The sequence below is a fragment of the Rhinopithecus bieti genome, unplaced genomic scaffold (assembly GCF_001698545.2).
Source record: "Rhinopithecus bieti isolate Rb0 unplaced genomic scaffold, ASM169854v2 scaffold_22040, whole genome shotgun sequence".
Taxonomy (NCBI): Eukaryota; Metazoa; Chordata; class Mammalia; order Primates; family Cercopithecidae; genus Rhinopithecus; species Rhinopithecus bieti.
Window position 1 is genome coordinate 2,744,753 of NW_016811527.1, and position 22,219 is coordinate 2,766,971.

General features: G+C 36.4%; 1 protein-coding gene across 1 annotated transcript in view; it reads right to left on the reverse strand.

Annotated features, from left to right (window-relative positions):
* VAV3 (vav guanine nucleotide exchange factor 3) overlaps nt 1-22,219 on the reverse strand; it is a 140,735-nt gene that overhangs the window by 57,623 nt on the left and 60,893 nt on the right. Inside the window, exon 5 of the mRNA XM_017893971.1 lies at nt 13,911-14,047. Within this exon, the coding sequence (XP_017749460.1) occupies nt 13,911-14,047 (137 nt within the window). The remainder of the gene's footprint in view (nt 1-13,910; nt 14,048-22,219) is intronic.

The window sequence follows — 22,219 nt, forward strand, 5'->3', positions numbered from 1 at the left end:
GGTTTGTAGTTCTCCTTGAAGAGGTCCTTTACATCCCTTGTAAGTTGGATTCCTAGGTATTTTATTCTCTTTGAAGCAATTGTGAATGGAAGTTCATTCCTGATTTGGCTCTCTGCTTGTCTGTTACTGGTGTATAAGAATGCTTGTGATTTTTGCACATTAAGGGCCAGCTTACAGAACATTCATCACCATTGTGTCTAGATGGCTGAGAGGATGGTAGCGGGGAACCCAGCACCTGGTTGCCCCTGGCCAAGTCAAGAGCCCACCACTCCCCAGGTTCATTGCCTCTGAAATCAGCATGACTAGAAATGCTTCCTTTCTCCTGAGAACCTCCAAGTTCTCTCTAAGCTCAACTTACTGTCTGACTTTTTATTTTCTGTGTGACTCTTCCTGTTACACAAAAAGTTATACATAAAGTGATGCTTTGTTTCCTAATTTTTCTACCAAAAAAGAACAAAACTGCCTTTAAAAGTGTGTTTTCCTTAGAGGTGTTAGAGAATTAAATGACTCTCCTAAAACAAAGCACAATGGTCTAACATATAGAACTAAAGTAGGAGACCAATAAGTCTGAAAAGGACTTTAGTTTTAATTCTACAACTGCAATTTTATGAACAAGTGATAAATTTGGCCCTTTAAAGTCACAGTTCTAAATGGAGGTAACACGATTTTCCATTTACCCTCTTTATGAAGACCTTGTGAATTAATCAGAATGTGGGTAAAAACATTTTCACTCCTTAGAATAAAGATCATGTAGATGTGTGATTAGTAAGCGTGAAGTTTCACAACTATTTTCTAAGTTATTTAACTTTCATTGTGGATAAAATATATATATTATTTTGGCACTGATTACAGTTCTACTGCTTATAATTGCCTTTTGGTTCCAATTAGCTTACAAAATTCTCCCTGTGGAACATTTGAATATTCGTAAATGACAATGGAGCAAATAAAACCCCATGATATAAGACACAGAATCCTCATTGTTTCACAGCCTTTATTCTAAGAAGAAAACACATATAAAGCATTCTATTATAGTAGAAACCATAGATGATGCAACTTAATTTTACATTTGCCTGTTTCTCTGTCTTGCCCTCTCTTCCTTTGTGATAAGTATAGTTTAACTTTTCTGGAAAAATAAAGTTTGTAATATGAACAATTTCTTCCAGTATGAAGGATATTCTCAGGAGTTACTAAGACTTTATTATCACATATTGTAACAAAGACTTAAAAGCAACATGTTTATCATCATCAATTGGATGACATGATCAGAATTGTCCTGTATGTTGTTACGCTCAGTAAAAACTATGCCTTACACCTGCACTAGAAAATGTGCCCCAAATGGCCAATTTCCTATTTTATATTCATTTCACTTGAAGACAATTTTATAGAGCTTTCAAGGAAAGAGGAAGAAAAAAAAGAAGACGACAAAGAAGAAAAGAAAATGCAGCCAAAATGAATCCTTCAATGTAAAGATTGAACAGAGTACATTTTTACAGCTCAATTGATAATTCATTGTTTGAAAGAAGTAATAATGAAAATGCCGATAGCCCATTCATTCAATAGCATTAGAAATTACTGTTGTTATAATAATAATGTAGACTAAATTAATAGCTATTCAAAGAAAGAAAGTTCCTGATATATAGTAGAGGATAATTTGTATTCTCCTGATATAGCATATGTGGAAAACATGACTGTCTACTACAAAATCTGACTTCCCACACTAATGAGTGAAGTCATTCACTTGCAAAAACAGAGAAAACAGGTTAGAAGGCACAACTTCTCAAAAATTTCCAAATAAGCCAAAGCACCTAACTAGTACAAAAGACATTTTGAAATAAAATACAAAGCCATTGTAACATTGCAATAAGTTTTCTAGATTTTATCTATAGGTTTAATGCTAGATATATTTGCAACAATATGAGTTACAAAACCTTAATAAAACACTCAAAATGAAAACCAGGTGCATCACCTCTCCTGAGTTCTGATCATTCCTTACATCATGGAGGCCTCCAGGTTAGAAACCGGTTCTCTAGTTTCTGGTTCTCCCAAGATGAAACACAGTCAGTCACATAGTAGGCACTTTATAAGTATCTGAATGGATGAATAGTAGGATAAAATGATGGAAGAATGGATGGGAGGATGGATGGATGGATAGATGGATGGATGGATGGATGGATGGATGGATGGATGGATGGATGGATAGGAGCCATTATTTAATTGGCACTGGGCTAGAACTCCTTTGTGTATTTGTTTTATTTTGTATGTGGTGATTGCTACTTCCACTATACAGATAAAACTGAGGCCCTCTTCAGAGTAAGTAATCTATTTAAAGTCACACTGCTAATAGATGGCAGAGTCAGTAACATTCAGCAAAATAAACTATCATTTCCTAAACATGTAACTGGCTTCTCCAGAGCTAAGTATGTACACTCTGAAGATTAGGAAGGAACCAGAAAGAGGTGCTTAAAAACTATATTCTCGAAAACAATTAAAAAACATCCCCAGTGGGGGAGTCACATATTTTAGGATTCAAGTCATAAAGTACATGTCTTGAGTATGAAAATCAGCAAATTGACATAAAAGGGGCCACTGTAAACATGCCTAAAGACACACATGGCTTCAAAGGATCAACCAGTCCATGACTCCACGTTTAGACCCAATAAGGAGGAAAGGTTTTTGTTCAGAATTTTTTTAAAAAACATGGCATTGTAGATCACGCCATTGAGTAAGTGCAGATTCAACCCAGTTTCCTACATGTACCTTCCATATGTCCAGTCTATGAAACAAAAGCTAATTTAATCATGAGAGCCTTGAAACACTGTAAGATCTTAAAGTGCTTTTTCAATTAGAGAAGACTATATCAAGTTCAGTACAAAGATTGTTTAGCAAGTGATTTTTTAAATCATGCACTAATTTGTCAAAAAGATACCCCTTATTTGGTAACTATCAAAGCCAAAGTATTGTAACACCTTATTTTGTAGCTACATTTAATAATACCAATTACCAACCAGTGAGCTGGGGATAATGTCAAAATTACCATGGAATCTTACCAATTAGATCATCAAATCAACGGCTCACATTAGATTCATCTGGGGTTTTATACAACTTACTTATGCCTAGGCTCAACCAAGGCTACCTGTGTCTTAATCTCTGGAAGTGAGGCTGTGTGTTGACATTATTGCAAAGCTCCCCAGGTGATTCAGTCAGGGGGGTAAGCACTGCTCTGGTATAGCTCCGCTCATGTAACACACGAAGAAACTAAGCTATATAGTGATTAAATGTCTTGACTGAAGCCATATAGCTATTTGGCTACAGATACATGACTTGGATTTAGTTTTTCTCATACTGCCAGTGGTTCATTTCAATAAAACTAGCATTTGTTGGCGAAAAATTATTTGATTGGCTTAGAAGTATCCGTAACACAATTCTGATCCAAGTTACATCTGTGTGGGAAACACGAGATGAACTTTTAATATATGTGCAAAAAGTCAAACATATTACTGGCTGCTGGCAAGCAAAAATGGTTCTTCTAAAGACAGGAGACCTAATGTCAAACCAATGATAGGAATTGATAATTGAAGTGTGAGCAGTGTCTGAGTAGTGAACATTGTTGGCACTCTGCACACTTGCTATCTGAAATAAATGTGTTAATTGGTTTTCTCTGTTCTAAACATTAGCCTTATTTGTTTCTGATCATTACATATNGCCATTATTTAATTGGCACTGGGCTAGAACTCCTTTGTGTATTTGTTTTATTTTGTATGTGGTGATTGCTACTTCCACTATACAGATAAAACTGAGGCCCTCTTCAGAGTAAGTAATCTATTTAAAGTCACACTGCTAATAGATGGCAGAGTCAGTAACATTCAGCAAAATAAACTATCATTTCCTAAACATGTAACTGGCTTCTCCAGAGCTAAGTATGTACACTCTGAAGATTAGGAAGGAACCAGAAAGAGGTGCTTAAAACTATATTCTCGAAAACAATTAAAAAACATCCCCAGTGGGGAGTCACATATTTTAGGATTCAAGTCATAAAGTACATGTCTTGAGTATGAAAATCAGCAAATTGACATAAAAGGGGCCACTGTAAACATGCCTAAAGACACACATGGCTTCAAAGGATCAACCAGTCCATGACTCCACGTTTAGACCCAATAAGGAGGAAAGGTTTTGTTCAGAATTTTTTTAAAAAACATGGCATTGTAGATCACGCCATTGAGTAAGTGCAGATTCAACCCAGTTTCCTACATGTACCTTCCATATGTCCAGTCTATGAAACAAAAGCTAATTTAATCATGAGAGCCTTGAAACACTGTAAGATCTTAAAGTGCTTTTCAATTAGAGAAGACTATATCAAGTTCAGTACAAAGATTGTTTAGCAAGTGATTTTTTAAATCATGCACTAATTTGTCAAAAGATACCCCTTATTTGGTAACTATCAAAGCCAAAGTATTGTAACACCTTATTTTGTAGCTACATTTAATAATACCAATTACCAACCAGTGAGCTGGGGATAATGTCAAAATTACCATGGAATCTTACCAATTAGATCATCAAATCAACGGCTCACATTAGATTCATCTGGGGTTTTATACAACTTACTTATGCCTAGGCTCAACCAAGGCTACCTGTGTCTTAATCTCTGGAAGTGAGGCTGTGTGTTGACATTATTGCAAAGCTCCCCAGGTGATTCAGTCAGGGGGGTAAGCACTGCTCTGGTATAGCTCCGCTCATGTAACACACGAAGAAACTAAGCTATATAGTGATTAAATGTCTTGACTGAAGCCATATAGCTATTTGGCTACAGATACATGACTTGGATTTAGTTTTCTCATACTGCCAGTGGTTCATTTCAATAAAACTAGCATTTGTTGGCGAAAATTATTTGATTGGCTTAGAAGTATCCGTAACACAATTCTGATCCAAGTTACATCTGTGTGGGAAACACGAGATGAACTTTTAATATATGTGCAAAAGTCAAACATATTACTGGCTGCTGGCAAGCAAAATGGTTCTTCTAAAGACAGGAGACCTAATGTCAAACCAATGATAGGAATTGATAATTGAAGTGTGAGCAGTGTCTGAGTAGTGAACATTGTTGGCACTCTGCACACTTGCTATCTGAAATAAATGTGTTAATTGGTTTTCTCTGTTCTAAACATTAGCCTTATTTGTTTCTGATCATTACATATACCCCAAACATACCCACATATCTTGTCATCCAAGGGTTCTCATTTGTCCTATGATTCTCCTAAGTGTCTCCAAAACTATTCTAATACTATACCAGAAAATCTTCAAGTTTATAGGCTGCTGAAAGGAAATGACAACTAATAATGTCTTTCTTTTTTGTATAGAAAGAATAGGAGGCAGTAACATTCAGTAAAAAATGGCACTGGGCTAGTTGTCCCAGAATCTCAATTATAGTTCTACTTTTAACATTATGTGGCTGTGAGGAATGAAGGAAATAATGAATCTCAAAACATGAAAATAATTGAAAGCACCATCTAAACCTAGTGTGATAGGAAAAAGTAGTGAATAAATGAAAAAAAGATACTATACACAATTAAGTTTTACAAATGTAAGGTTTAAGAAGAAAAGATGGAAAGGAACACAGAGCTTGGTTAGAAAAACATCCATTCCAAAATTATCTTTTTAAAGCTAAATGCTTTTAAGCACACATTTGGCATGGTTCTAGGACTCCTGCATGACGTGACCTTCAGAGTGATCTCAAACATCAAACTTTACAAGCCACTTATATGCACCAAGATCTTCAACATTTTGTGGTTGGCTTGACTACTTCCTGTCCCTTTCTTTGTTATGAAAAACTGATTGGCTTTCAGTGCCCTTGGAAGAGCTCACAAAACCAGTTTATTCTTAGGGTTGCTCATGCGGCTTCAAAATGTTTTCTGTCTGTGGCACACTGTTATTTTGGTATCCTGGTGAACCACACCTACTGGAATTTGATTGGTATGGTCCCCTTCCTCTTGTGTCTGGGCTGGACATGTCTTGCTTTAACCAACAAAAAGTGGCAAAAGTAATTCTGCAGCAGTTCTGGTGTTTAGGTGTAAGACGGTCCAGTAGTTTCCACTTTTACACTCTTGGGAGCCAGTTACCATACAGTAAGTCTAAGTACCCTGAGATCACCATGCTGTGAGGAAGATAAGGAGCCACTGAAGAGGTCAATGTACAGAGAGCCTCCGCTGAGTTCCTAGACAAAGGCTAACACTAACTGCCAATCCTGTGGACACGGGCATTCGGGATCTTTCAGCGACTCCCAGCACCCCAACCATGAACTGAAGCAGAAGAACCACCTTATCATCCATAGCATTATGAGAAATAATAAATTGTTGTATAATAATCACAAAACTGAAACACCATCACAAGTTTGATGATGACAGTGAAAGAAACTCACAAACCTAGTTTCTTTAATTAGCATAAAAACAGCCACCATCCCAATATCCCTAAGGTGCATGAAGTTTAGGAAGGCAGCATGAGCTTCATCATAAACAACATGATTGTAAAAGAAGTGCTAGAGTGTAATAGTAAAGAGCTTGGACTCCTGTCCAGAATTCCTATGTTGAATCACAGCTCTGCTAAGTTACTAGCTATATGTCTTTGGGCAGGCTATTCAACCTCACAGTGGCTCAGTTCACTCATCCATAAAATGAGGATAATAATAGTAATTCATTTCATATAATTTTCATTAGTATGATATGTATTAACAAAGGTATTCTTAAAACTCTACCCTGTACATAAAAATGTATAGTGAACATCAGTTGTTGGTGCTATTGTTGTCATCACTACTATAAGGAAAGAATAAATAAGAGAGAATTCTGTCTGGTTAGAAGACACTGAAAATCAAAAATGCATTTAATACATCTACCATACTGAACATAAGAGTTTAGCCTAGCCTACCTTAAACATGCTCAAAACAATTAGCCTGCAGTTGCTCAAAATAATATAACACAAAGTTTATTTTATAATAAAGTACTGAATAGCTGATATCATTTATTGAATACCATACTGAAAGTGAAAAACAGAATGGTTGCATGGGTCCTCCAAGTATAGTTTCTACCGCATGTGTATCATTTTACACCATCGTGAAGTTGAAAAATCAGTAAATCAAACCATCATAAGTCAAGGACCATTTGTATTTTGAACTGACTGAAAATGAAAATACACAGCTTTGCAAAATTTTGGGAAAGCACCAAAGTAGCACTTAGAAATAAATTTGCAGTACTAACTATATTAGCAACAGAAAGGAAAGTACACAAATCAGTGAGCAAACACCCTACCTTAACAAACTAGCAAAAGAAGAGCAAATTAAGCCCAAAAGAATAGACAGAAAGTAATAAAAATCAGAGCAGAAATCGATGATACAGGAGAAAAAAACAATAGAACCAATAAAGCCAAAAGCTGGTTCTATTAGAAGATCAATAAAATGTATACCTATCTAGTCGGGTTGACCAGGCAAAAAAAGATACATTAGTGATACTGGGAATGAGATAGATAATACAACCACAGATTCTACAGATATTAAAAGGATAATGAAGAAACATTAGGAATAAAAATTCATGCCATTAAATTTGACAACTTAGACAAAATGGACAAATTCCCTGAAAACCACAAACTACCAAACTCACTCAAGGGGAAGCAAATAACCTGAATAGCCCTATGTGTTTTATAGTTTTTTTTTTTTTTTTTTTTTTTAACTTCTAGACCAGGTGTGCTGACTCACGCCTGTAATCCTAGCACTTTGGGAGGCTGAGGAGGGCAGATTACTTGAGGTCAGGAGTTTGACACCAGCCTGGGCAACACGGTGAAACTTCGTTTCTACTAAAAGTACAAAAATTAGCCGGGCAGGCGTGGTGACATTCACCTGTAATCCCAGCTACTCCTGTGGCTGAGGCATGAGAATTGCTTGAACCCGGGAGGCAGAGGTTGCAGTGAGCCAAGATCCTGCCACTGCACTCCAGCCTCTCCAGCCTGGGCGACAGAGCGAGACTCCGTCTCAAAATAAACAACAAAACGAAACCTTCTACTAAGGAAACTCTAGGCCTAAATAGCTTCCCTAGTAAATTCCACAAAACACATCGGGAAGAAATAATGCTAATTCTATAAATCTCTTTTAGAAAATTGAAGAGAAGGGACTAGATCACAATTCATTCCTTGAACATTACACTATTACCCAAACCAGGCAAAGATATTACATGAAAATAAAACAAAATATAAAAAGGATAATATATAATTGCCATTTGGGATTTAATCATAGAAAAGAAATGTTGATTTAACATATGAAAATCAAATTTGCTACATTAATAAAAACAAAAAATTATATCATCATTTCAATGGATGCAGAAGAGCATTTGACAAAAATCCAACATCTATTACTGATGAAAACTTGCAGCAAACTAGGAATAGAAGGCAATGTCCTCAACTTGATGAAGGGCATTTATGAGAAACTACAGATAATGTCATACTTAATGGTAAGAGACTTAATGTTTTTCTCTAAGATCAGGAATAAGGCAAGGATATACTCTCTCATGACTTCTATTTGACATTTTACTAGACATTCTAGCCATTGCTACAAGTCAAGAAAAAGAAATAAAAAGCAATCAGATTGCAAAAGAAGAAGTAAAACTCTGTATTCATTGGCAACATGATGTCTACATTAAAAAACCTGTTGGAATCTACACAAGGAAAGCTACAAGAACTAGTAAGATAATTTAATAAGAATTAAAGAATAAGAGATCAACATACAAAAATCAATTATATTTCTATATCTCACAATTTACAATAGAAATTAAAATTTTAAAACTCATTTATAATAGCATCAAAATGAAATGTGAAATAATTACAGATAAATATGACAAAGGATGTATATGACCTAAACTCTGAAAACTGAAAAACACTTCTGAGAATTAAAGACCTAAATAAATGAGGAGTATAGTATGTTCAGTGATTGGAAGACTCAATCTTGTTAGGATGTCAATTATCCGATATTGATCTACAATTCCATGTGATCCCAATCAAAATCTCAACAAGCTTTTTTTATTGGTGAAGTTGACAAGGTGATTGCAAAATTCATAGACATGCAAAGGACCAAAATAAAACCCAAAATACCTATGAAAAAAGGAAAAGAATAAATTTGGAGGACTAACATTGTCTGACTTCAAGACATCTTATTAGCTGCAGTAATCAAGACAGCATCACATTGGTATAAAGATGGAGAAAGAAATCAATGTGACAAAATAGAGTACAGAAACAGACCCACATATATATAAAGATATGTATACACACACACACATAAAGATATATATACATACACATATAAAATATACACACAAAGACATATACACACATATATAAAGATATATATATACATATATAGATACATATACATAAATATATGTGTACACACACATAAAGATATAAATACACACGTGTATGGACAACACATTATCTACAAACTTACAAAAACAAACAAATGAAAAAAAAACTGAGGGAGTGAACAGGCAACCTACAGAATAGAGAAAATTTTTGCAATCTACCCATCTGACAAAGGGCTAATATTCAGAATCTACAAAGAATTTAAACAAATTTACAAGAAAAAATCAAACAACCCCATCAAAATTAGGCGAAGGATATGAACAGACACTTCTCAAAAAAGAAGACATTTATGCGCCAACAGACACATGAAAAAATGTCATCATCACTGGGCCATCAGAGAAATGAAATCAAAAACACAATGAGATACCATTCACACCAGTTAAGGAATGGCAATCATTAAAAAGGCGGAAACACAGGTGCTGGAGAGGGGTATGGAGAAATACGAACACCTACACTGTTGGGGGTGGGACTGTAAAACTAGTTCAACCATTGTTGGGAAGACAGTGTGGGGTGGATTCCTCAAGGGATTGAACTAGAATATCATTTGACCCAGCCATTCCATTACTGGGGATATACCCGAAAGGATCACTCACTCATGTGCTTAAGGACCACATTGTACGCGTATGTATTGAGGCACTATTCACAATGCAAAGGACTTGGAACCAACCAAAAATGTCCATCAGTGACAGGGGGACTGGATTAAGGAAAATGTGGCACCATATACACCATGGGAATACTATTTGCAGGCCATTAAAAAAAGGATTGAGTTCATGTCCTTTGTAGTGCATTGGATGAAGCTGTTGTTTAACCTCATTTCTCAGGCAAACTTTTATACAAGGACAGGAAAACCAGACACCACGTGTTTCTCACTCATAGGGTGGGGATTGGTTTTTTCAATGTTGTTATGGGACCACTTTAGGGTAGGGGGAGGGGGGAGAGACAGCATTAGGAGATATACCTAATGTAAATGACGAATTAATGGGTGCAGCACACCAACATGGCACATGTATACAGATGTAACAAACCCGCACATTGTGCACATGTACCCTAGAACTTAAAGTATAAAAAAAAAAAACAAAGTGGCATAATGAGTTGAAAAAAAAAAACCTCAAAATGAATCATAAATCTAAATGTAAAACCTAAAACTATAAGGCTTCCAGAAGATAACAAAGGAGAATGTCTTTGTAACTTTGGGGTAGGCAAAGATTTGTTAGATGTAATACCTTTAGCATGACCCATATAAAGAACAAATTAACAAATTGGACTACATAAAAGGTAAAAAATTCTGCTCTATGTATGACATTATCAAGAAAATAAAAAAAAAAAGGAAGTCACAGGTTAGGAGAAATATATGGAAATAAAATATTTTATAAAGGACTTTCACCCAAAATATCTAGGGAGCTCTGAAAGCCAAATAATCAAAAAATGCATGACTCATTAAAAAATCTGACAAAATATTTGAAAAAGCACTTCACCAGCAAAGTTATATAGATGGTAAATAAGCACACAAAAAGATGTTCAGCATTATTAATGAATTAATGATTAACAAAATGCAAATCAAAACTACAATGAGACACCACTATATGCCTACTAGGATAAATACAATTTAAAATACTGGCTCAAGCTTGTAATCCTAGCTACTTGGCAGGCTGAGGTGGAAGGTATGCTTGAGGCCAGGAGTTCGAGAACAGCCTGGGCAACTTAGCTAGACACTATCTCTAAAAAATTAGCCAGGCATGGTGACACACGCCTGTTGTTCCAACTACTCAGGAGGCTGAGATGGGAAGATGGTTTGAGCCCAGGAATTTGAGGCTACAGTGAGTTATGACTGTACCACTATACTCCAGCCTGGGCAATAGAGCAAGACCCTGTATTTAAAAAAAAAAAAAAAAAAAAAGAATGACTACACCAAATGTTGGCAAGGATAAGAGGCACCCAGAACTCTCAAATACAATTGGGAGAAATGTAACATGGTATAGACACTTTGAAAAACAATTTAGTAATTTCTCAAAAATAAACATGTATCTACATATGATCTATACATTCCCCTCTTGGCATTAGTACCTAAGAAAAATAAAAGCATTATGTCCATACAAAGATTTATATTTGAATGTTCATAGAAGCTTTATTTGCAATAGCCAAAAACTAATAGCAACCTGAAAGTCCATCAACACGCTAACAGGTAAACAAATTGTGCTAGCTCCACACATGGAATGATAATCAGCAATAAAAAGAAAGAACTATTGTTACACATAGCAACGTGATGGGAATCTCAGGATAGTCATGTTGTGTGAAATAAGCCACACAAAAAATAATACACACTATGTGATGCACATCAAATTCTAAAAAAATACAAACTCATCTCTAGTCTGAAAGCAGAACAGTGGTTGCTGAGGGTTGTTGGGTAAGGCAGAACAAAGCAACAGACAGGAGCATGATGGAGGGATTACCAAGAGGCACAAAAACCTTTAGGGATGATATTGGATATGTTTATTCTCCTGATTATAGTGATGGTTTCACTTATATATATGTGTGTGTGTGTGTGTTCAAACTTCTCAAATTGTACACTTAAACTATGCACAGTTTACCATCCATCTCAAAGTTTTTATATAAAGTCGCACTAATGATCCAAGAAGGAGTAGTTTCTGCAAGAGGTTGGCTTATGAATAGGACATGGAGTGGTAGAAATTGAGCATAGACTACTTCCCCAACAAGCTTAGCTTTGGTTGTGGAGGGTGACAGAGTGTCTGGCATAACCAGACAAAAGGTTGAGTTATGTATTTAATATGGGAGGAGACTGAGCATATTTATATGCTATAGAAAAGGAGCCAGTGGAGAGAATGAGGATGAAAATTTAGGAGTCAAAACCCAGCTGATGGAATACAGGATAAAAATTCAAGAAGAAAGATAAGTCTTGAATGTGAGGAACCTTATGGCTACAAAGGCAGGTATGTGTTCTGGTTAGGCTGACAGACACAGAAGGGTCTGAAGAAGACCTTTCCTTTTCTGGGAAGGATGAAGTTTGGAAGGAGTGGGATACTTAAGAAGAATGGTGGAGCTTTGGAAAATTCATTGGCTACCACAGTTGAAATGGTGGTTAGAGATAAAAGTTCAATCTTTGGGCATTCTTATATTAAGATGACAGACAATAAAATAGATTTAAGCAAATAAAATGGCTGTCCCTTCCACATGTGCACAGTTGATTATTATCCAACAGTCTTTTCTCTGATTTCTCTCTTTTTACCTCTAACCACATTTCACTCGTGATAATCTGTTGATCCTCACTTATTTTTCCATCAGTGCACAATAGATTTTTTAACCACTTCTTTCCTCAACATCATTGGGAAATATTTCTAACATACACGTGAAATTCAGGAATTTAATGAACAGCTTTATTCAATCTTAACATGATACCATATTTACCTAAGTTCAAAAAAAGTTTCAACCAAATACAAAGGTCCACGGGCCAAGAGAGATTTCATCATGGGCAAACATCAACATGCTCACTTACTTTTTACATTTCACAGATGTTATGAATAATGCCCAGAGCACCTCTGAGAACTCCAGGTATTACCGTGGGTAGGCAAAAAGCAAATATGGTCAGAAATGGCCACAGGCAAGCTAATTAGGTAGTTCCCCTGAAGTGAACTGTTAATATATTAAAGCCATGCAAATTAGATCATACCCACAGGTCCTAGGTTTGGATAAAATGCTCTGGTAAAGTAGGAATTTTTAATAAAAATGATAATTATGACCCCACAGCACTGATAGTATTTTCTCTAGTGTTCCAATTTTGTTGCCACTTTGGCATTAGTAAATATAAAAAAGGTTAATAAAAAATATTTTCCGCACATCATGTAATTTTTCTGAAGCTGAAAGCATGCAGTTTCTAAAGACAAGAGTCATTTTTCTTTAAGCAGTAATAAATCATGCATTAAATCTAACAAACTGTTGGACAGTGTCAGAGGCGTGTGAACCAGAGCAACTCCATCTTAAATAGGAGCTGGGTAAAAATGAGGCTGAAACCTACTCGGTTGCATTCCCAGAAAGTTAGGGCATTCTAAGTCACAGTATGAGACAGGAGGTTGGCACAAGATATAGGTCATAAAGACCTTGCTGATAAAACAGGTTGCAGTAAAGAAGCTGATTAAATCCTACCAAAACCAAGATGGCCACGAGAGTGACCTCTCGTCGTCCTCACTACTACACTGCCATCAGCGCCATGACAGTTTACAAATGCCATGACAACGTCAGGAAGTTATCCAATACGGTCTAAAAAGGGAAGGCATGAATAATCCACCCCTTGTTTAATATATCATCAAGAAATAACCATAAAAATGGGCAACCAGCAACCCTCGGGGCTACTCTGTCTATGGAGTAGCCATTCTTTTATTCCTTTACTTTCTTAAACAACTTGCTTTTGCTTTGCACTGTGGACTTGCCCTGAATTCTTTCTTGGACAAGATTTAAGAATCCTCTCTTGGGGCTGGATCAGGACTCCTTTCCTGTAACAATAGTACCTGCCAAAACAGACTGTGTGCATCTCCTCTCAGAAGTTCAACCGTATCCCCGGCCTGGAGGTGTAAAGGGGGTCCTTCATGAAGAGCTGGGGGTGGTGTTCCAGAATAGTTCCTTATGACCTGCATCTTTGGTAAACCTGAAAATAAGCCAAACAAATTTTAGAACTGAAAAAACAATGATGTGTGAAGTCTACATGTACTTTACAAAAAAAACCCATTATTAACATTAAAAAGTGTTAATACCACCAAGTCCAAGTAAACATTTTAAGTAACTACAATAGAATGCTTTTCAACTTTCTTATTATACGAGATGGTAATAGAATAAGACACATATTTATGCTATGATCTCTGAATACTTTTCCTCTCCCTTACCATCAATCTCTTTTAGTTGAAAAAATATTTTCCTTCAGCTGATACCTGCTTCATAAAAAACACATCACGTACAGTTTAATGGAAAAGAATCAATTTTTTCATCAACTCTATCCTTTCTGCCTATTACTTTCCTCTTGGGCACTGGCTGATTTCATCACTGAGGAGGCTCACCCTTTCTGTGTATGTATCACATTGCCCAGTATATGGATCATATCTTAAGGTTACCTTTGTAATTCAAAAGCAAAAAGGTGATGGATGTGCCACTGCAATACTTAAGACATTTATATGGAGAAACTCTTCAGGCTCAAATTTAGGCTTGCAAAACAGACCCAACAAAGGGAACATAAGCCAATAGCACCAATGATATTTGAAATACAGATCCATTTCTTCTCTTTGTATTTCTTTGAATGCACAATGAAGGCCTCAGTTCAATATTTCATTTTTGAGAGAACAGCAGCTTCAATTGAACATGGGTCTAGGTGCAGCAATACTGGTCACAATGAACAACCTCACAGTCACTTATTCGTTTACAGGTGAAGCTGCTCCCAGCTAAGAGAGGTCCACTCATAAACATGATATTTTTTGCACATTTAAGGACTGAAGCCTTTATTATGCTTCAGAACTTTTTATTCTAATGATTAACCATAGTGAAGCTGTAACTGGCTGAAAATGCTGCACTAAACATGTAGAGAAGGATGAATGACTGTCATTTGGTTCTAGATGTCTCAGTTACCTAGAAAAAACTCAAAAGCTACATGAAATGCTTCAGCAAACAGTTTATTAAAGTCCTCAAAATTCTTTTGAACAACCATGCCAGAGGGAGAAAAACAAGTGTGGTTATAAACTGAACAGACTAGAAAAGTTTTAGTCAACACTTGTTTATCAATCCAATCAGGAGGCAGAGGTTGAAAAACACTGTGCCCTTCACCCCAGTTTAGCTGCTGGGACTGCTGAGGCTTGTCAGGAGTTGCTACATCCTCCTTTGCTTCTGTTCTTGTGCCGCAGAACACCCAGAGGGATGATTTTAATCTCACATTCAGGGAGTATTTCCCTACCAGAAGTCATAAGGTCTCACCCTAACAGCAACAGCAGATTTCATTGACTTTCCCCTAAACAACACTCTATAAGAGAACTCCTCTCAGGTAAATGTTTAACAGACTTGCTCTCAATACACTGCAGATGCCTTTAGTATAGAGTTTATTTTACACATTCTATTAAGTTGCTGCTGCTAATTTAAAATGAAACCTAAATATCCCATACACACAAGTGATTAAGAACTCCAACAGGTGGAAGAGGATGTAACATAAAGTAGAATAATTTTTTAAATGGAGTCTGGTTTGCATGATAGTTAACTCCATGTTTAAGGGAGAGAATTGCAGTTCACCTCTGTTTTATTGAGCACATCTAGGGCAAGGAAAGCATCTCATTTGGTAGACTGCCTGGGTAATTTTGTTTTTCTGACAGTTTTAAATAGAGGCAGAAGTCAAGAAAGAATATCTTTTAAACCTCAAACAGCTGATGTGGCCTCAAATACTGGGGCCAGTCCTGAGCCCTGGCCTTCACTGCAGTTTTCTGTTGCCAAGAGCCACAGGGATAAAAGCGAGCAGCGCCTTGTGACAAATGATGGAAAGAGCAGTTCCTTTATTGTCAACATGCCCAAGTCAATCATTCTTAAGAAGAAACAACTGAAAATTCATAGAGTGTTTAGGAAAAAATTAACTTTGATGGCATTTCACCACCCAAATATATATTAGGAATTAAAATACAGAAATGCCTAGGCTCCATAAGAGGCTGTAAGGTGTTAGGGATGGAGCAATGCTGTCTCATATGTCTTTTTGTAGATGGATTGGAATGCCCACAACATGCCCATAACATGCAAAATTTAACATTACAAAGGGTACATACACTAGTATACTCCGGTCAAGTAATAGGACCTAGCTACGCTACAAAGTAGGAAAGATACACTGCTTTTCTAGTCCCACTTATTCCTAAGTGTTTTATTTACGCTGTCTCTTCTGGTATTGCTTTCTTCTTGGTTATGAGCTTCATTTAGGAAGTTCACCTAGTAGCACACTAGTATAGGTATGTTGCTGACCTCATCCCCAAAGCAAAAATGTGTAAACCTTGCCAAGCATTATGCTTAAGCCCAGGTAATACCCACTAGGACATTGTTATTAACCTCGATTCAGCCATAATGAACTTACAAAGTACAGTGTTTCTTCAACTCATATGGTTTTTTGCGGAATGGGTTGTGAGTTTATGATATAATGGAATTTTGTTGTTGTTGTTTTTTGGTCATTTGTTAGGGTTATCTTTGGCAATTTATTTCTGAGAGTCAGCGTTTCCCATTTCAGCATGATCTGTTGTCAGGAGTACAGAGATCAAAGGATAAAAGGAATGAAACAAGGGCACAGCGATATAATGAATTCCGACACCTTGCCCTTTGCTTCTGATTTTAGCATATAGTAGGTGTTCTACAATACAGGTGGGATAAATGGTTGCTTTCCAAAATGTCCTTTAATATTCTTCCTCTTATGAAAAAGGCACCATTACATTGCTAAGGATGTGAACACACTCGCATTAACTGAAAGATAAAAAATTGCAACTAAAATAAGAGGAAATGGCTTAAACTTGACGTCAGCACTCAATCATCAATACAATTCTTAACACAATTTACTGCCACAGCAGGCATCACTCTTCACAAATGAGATCAAGAACGGAGAATAAATTAGACTTACAGATGTTTATATTTCAAACAGCCATTTAGTATTAATTTAATGTAGGTTTTCTTCTCCCCTTAGAAAATATGCCTCTGATAGGTTTTAACCTCTGTTTAAAAATGTCCAGGGCAGAACATTCACCACATGTCCCCATGACAACTCAGTTATTGTTGCATAGAGTTTATTAATAAGGTCTTCTTGAAACTTACTTAAAAATCTCTATGTAACTTCTCTCCATTGACCTACTGCCTTCCATCTGGAATTATGCTGAAGGCAGCAAATCTCCTTTTCATAGATTAGTCTTTCAAAATTTGGTCAGGCTTAAAATCCCCAGTTCCTTAAAAAACTGCATATTTTCCCTTGGCTACCATACTTCAAGGGAGGCTGAGGTGCAAAGTAGTGTAAACTACAAAAGTTGAACTCTAAATTTCCTCACTGACAGTGATTAACTGGAAACAGACAGTCACATTCCTTAAAAAGGGACAAGAAATACACATTTCATTATATTATAAACTCACAACTAATCCCAGAAAGTTGCTTCTCTCTTCTTGGGAAAATACAGACCCAACAATTGTTTAGTTTCTCTCCACTCCAGAACTTTATTTACAACAGACATGTTAGCTGAGTTACAGTGTTGCTCACCCAAATCTGAGTATTTATATTGCAACTACCTTCAGACATTAAATGCAAAATTATCACATGTACTTTCAACATATGTATTTGGGCAATCTTAGAAGTTCCTAAAACTTTTATGTAATCAATTATAATTATCCAAGGGAATATGATTAAAATACTAAGCCAAAATTAGATCTCCTGCCAGATGTTTAATTATTTTACCTTGTTTTATCCCCACAACAAAAGCTTTGTTGTACAGCTAACTATGCCCTTAATATATAACTTGACAATTTTGCTCATCAACTTTTGTTCACACTAGTACTTGTGCTTGGTCTTAAATCAGACAAGATCCCCAAGTCAAACTTATGCAGGAGGAATTAACAAACAAATTAGCAATATTAAAATGATAGTTATACTCTACTAATAGTCATGTGTTTCTGGTTGAATAAAACTAAAGCTACATGTAGGTACATAGAATGCTAGAGTTTCCCAAAACAATACAGAAGTGTTTTTAAAAGCGAGACCTGAAACAAAATTTCCTTTCAAATCTGAATTCAGTACCACTAAGAGTGACACAGGCCAAGTGACACATGTACTTTTTAAAAAAGTTAATTCTAAGTAGAATCCTATTAGAAAATTTTCTAGATATAAACTATTTCACTAATAATTTTCACATAAACTTTCAAACTTTAATGAACTGAACAGCTAATTGTAGGAGCATCAACCACTGTGTCTTCTAAGCAGGGCAAGAAGAGCGATTGCTACAATATAGATTAGTATCTATTCATGATGCTGATATCACCACCCTAATGCAATGGGCTTCCCCAAGGCAATAACTTAGAGGAGAGTGCTGCCTACTAGATAAATGGGCTGTCAGTAATATGCTAGCCTTTCACCTCTGAGGCCCAATTTAAAATCTAAACACAGCCACATTAAAAAATAATTAGTTTTACAAGATATCAGAAAATGTAGATGGTTTATCCTGGGAAACTGATCACAAGCATAACATATTCATTCATTCATCAAATGTGACTTCAGCATTCCATAAGTGCTAGGCGTGGCAGTTTCAGAGGAAAGCAAGGGAAAGTATCCTGCCTTCAAACAGCCTATAGTCAGTCCATGGAATAGACAGACAGGTGAACTCTAAGATAACAATACAACTGGGCATGGACTTCCATCCTGAAGGAACTTTAAAAAAATAAATGCTCATATCTATAAAAATTTTAGGAAATTTTCCTTTCATAATTCTTGGGTACGACCCTAAAATGTGTACTTTATTTTTTCTATAAATTTCCTAGGTGTGACATCCGAACTCTAGCCAAGTTTGAGAATCACATTCTTGTGGGTACATGTGCAAAACACCATGACCAACACCTACCACTGCCAAATTTGCTTTTGAGAAAATTACAGTGAAATGAATGCTGCCTGTCATCTTCCCAACTAAAAAATCCTTTATAAGTTGACATCTGGACCTTTCCTGATACAAGTCTACAATCTAAGAATCAGGTCCCCATGACCAGGCTGAGCCTGGGATGCTAGGTGCTGGGATTTCCCTGCCATCACAACTTGCAAGGCTCTTTCTAAGAAAGCATGACTTTTTCATCGATTTGCTGGTCTTCAGAGAGGAGTAAAAGGAACCACAGCATGGAAACCATCTGCTACAACAGAAGCAGGCAATTTGGTGGAAAACAAACTGGTCTAAAGAACTGACTGTTCACAAAGGGAACACTCCCCATCAATAATTTTTAAAATTTTCACCAGAGAAGCCTACATTATTTTTATAAACAATGATGACTCAAATAATGGAAACAGCACTGTCACAGCTCATATAAAAACAAGGATAAGGCAGAGATGCCTTCCTTCAACTTCACAACCACTGACGAGTCACTCTTTGGAACTGTCTACTGGAGTATTAGTGAATCATGAATCAAGGATGAAAGATATGATAATGTCTTTGAAAGATTTTTTCACCTTTATTAAAAAGGTGTTTATAGGCTACCAAATATAAAATAACTATAAAATTTCATGTGTTACTTGAAAATCCATGCAAATTTAACATTCTGTTCTGTTATACATGTACATTTTATTGGAAAAAATGTTTCCCTAAAATATTTCAGGTCAAAGCTTCAGGAGAAAATGCCATGTACTTGGCAGACCCTTGGCAAACAGCTATTTCCAGGGATGTAAGGAATCCAGTTTCAGAAGCATAGCCCTGAGCTATCTTATCATCTTCTTTAAAGATAGAAAAAGAACACAACTGCACAATTTTACAGAGTATTATCACCTAGTCTAACCACCTTATTTGTCACATTATAAAACTAAATACTAAAATAAATCATTTAAAGTCAACAGTTAATCAGAATCAAAATTGAACAAAATCCAATTTATAGACTCTTAGTTCAGGCTTCCCTACTTGAGGTTAGTCATTCTATGCAACCTACAGGGAATGAGACTGGTAGAAAAGAGGCCGCCTGACATGGCTGATATATGTTTCAGGATGATCTGAGTCACATGTCTGGTGTTATCTTGGGAAGCAGGAAAGCAGGAGGTAGAACTTTTCTTCAAGTGGTGAACAACTGAGAGCTCACCAACACTAGGTGAATTCCAGGAGGAAGGTAATAACTCCCAGTAATCTATTCTAAAAATAGAGCCTCAAAAGCCCTCAAAAAAAAAAAAAAAAAAAAAAAAGCAAGCACTGTATTGGACAATCTGTAGAACTCTTAGAACCTGACACATCCATATGCAGCTCTGTGGACGTGTGAGCTAGCAGCCACAGGTAGTTCTTTCTACATAAGGTTATTATCACTTAAATCACATTATTCTGCTCATGTGACTATAACCAAGTAATTCAGGGCTGGTGATTAACTCAACTCAAAGACTGCAATAAATAGGCTTAACATGCGAGACACCAGTGGCTGAAGAGGAGGCCAAGGGAAACAGTCTAAAGGAGCAGCCCTCATTGAAGAATATTTGCTCTTACAGAACATGGAAGCAGGAGGCAGATATCTAAGTCAGCAAAGAACAATTTCTGACTTCTGTAAAGAAAAGATGACTGAGATCACTAGTTTATAAAACGATTGGTCCAGAAAGATTCCCTTAAAGCCTCCTGTACTCTTCCCTTCTTCTAAGGAGCTGAGGTCCAGAGTGATTATTGAGATGATCCCCTTGGCTTTTTTTTTTTTTTTTTTTTTTTTTTTTTTTTTTTTTTTTGTTATCTCCTACCATAAACGCCCAGCTCCCAGAGCAACTGAGCCTGTTTCCTTTCTTGCAACCAAAATGAACCATTATCAGTTCACTCATAAAGAATATCTAAAGGAGAAAGTAAGATAACAGCGTAAAGATAAAAATGATTCAGGGCACTCTGCAAGAACCTAATTTTCCTTCTTTGTTCTGTGGGTTCATTCATTCATTCAACAAATATTTACAGATCATTCATGCACTGATACTGGCTTTGCACTGGGAATGCTACCATAAATAAGACTGAATACATCCCTCCCTCATAAAGCTCATATTTTAGTGCAGAAGACAAACACAAAAGCAAATGAATCAATATAATAATACCAAATAAAAGTATCATAAAGAACCACTTAGAAAGAGATTCTGGATTAGAGAGTGACAGGGGTGTGTGTGGAGTGGGGGATGCTTTATTTAAGGGAAGGCCATCAGGTCAGGGTTAAGACCTGAGGAGAAGACAGTAGGTATTTGGGAGGAAAAATTTAACAGGCAAATTCAAAAATTCAAACAGAGCCCTATGCATGAATGCTCTGAAACTGGAATGAACTTGAAAGTACTTGAGGGACTGAAAAAAGGTCAGTAACACTGCATGAAAGCAATGGATAAAATTTAAACTTGATAATATGCAGTTCTGAGGGTCTGGCCCATTTCCTCCACTCCTTTCCTACACTCATTCTGTGAATTATTTGAAATTTATTGAACAGGTCAAGTTTTCATTAACATACTTTACCTTGTTCCTGGCATATACTTACTGATCTCTGAATATTCAGTTCACCCCCCAACCCAAGGGAAAAAATAATCTGAACCACTATTCTCACGTCTTAAAACTCAAATATAATTTCTACTTATAAACCCACTGCTATAGACTAAATGTTTATGTATCCCCAAATACATATGCTGACATGTAATTCCCAACGTGATAGTATTAGGAGGTGGAGCCTTTGAGAGGTAATTAGGCCACAAGGGTGGAGCCCCACGTGCAGAATTCCTGCCCTTGTAAAAGAGGTCCTAAGAGCTCCCTCACTCCATCTACCATGTGAGAACACTGAGAAGACAGCCATCTGTAATGGCCCTTGCCAGACACTGAATCTACTGGCACCTTAATTGTAGATTTCTCAGACTCCAGAACTGTCAGCTGTCATTTATAAACCACAGAGTCTACGGTATTTTGTTGGAGCAGCCTGAACAGACTAAAACACCTACCAACATTCCCTTAAGTGCATTTTAAGTGCCTTAAACATACACTCCTTTAGATACTCAGTCTTCTTGCTTCAGTACCACTCAATACACCAACAGTATTTATTTAGCTGGTATAAAGTGTAGGTACCACACTATAGCACCTTTCTTTGTGTTTTGGTACAGAGTTTA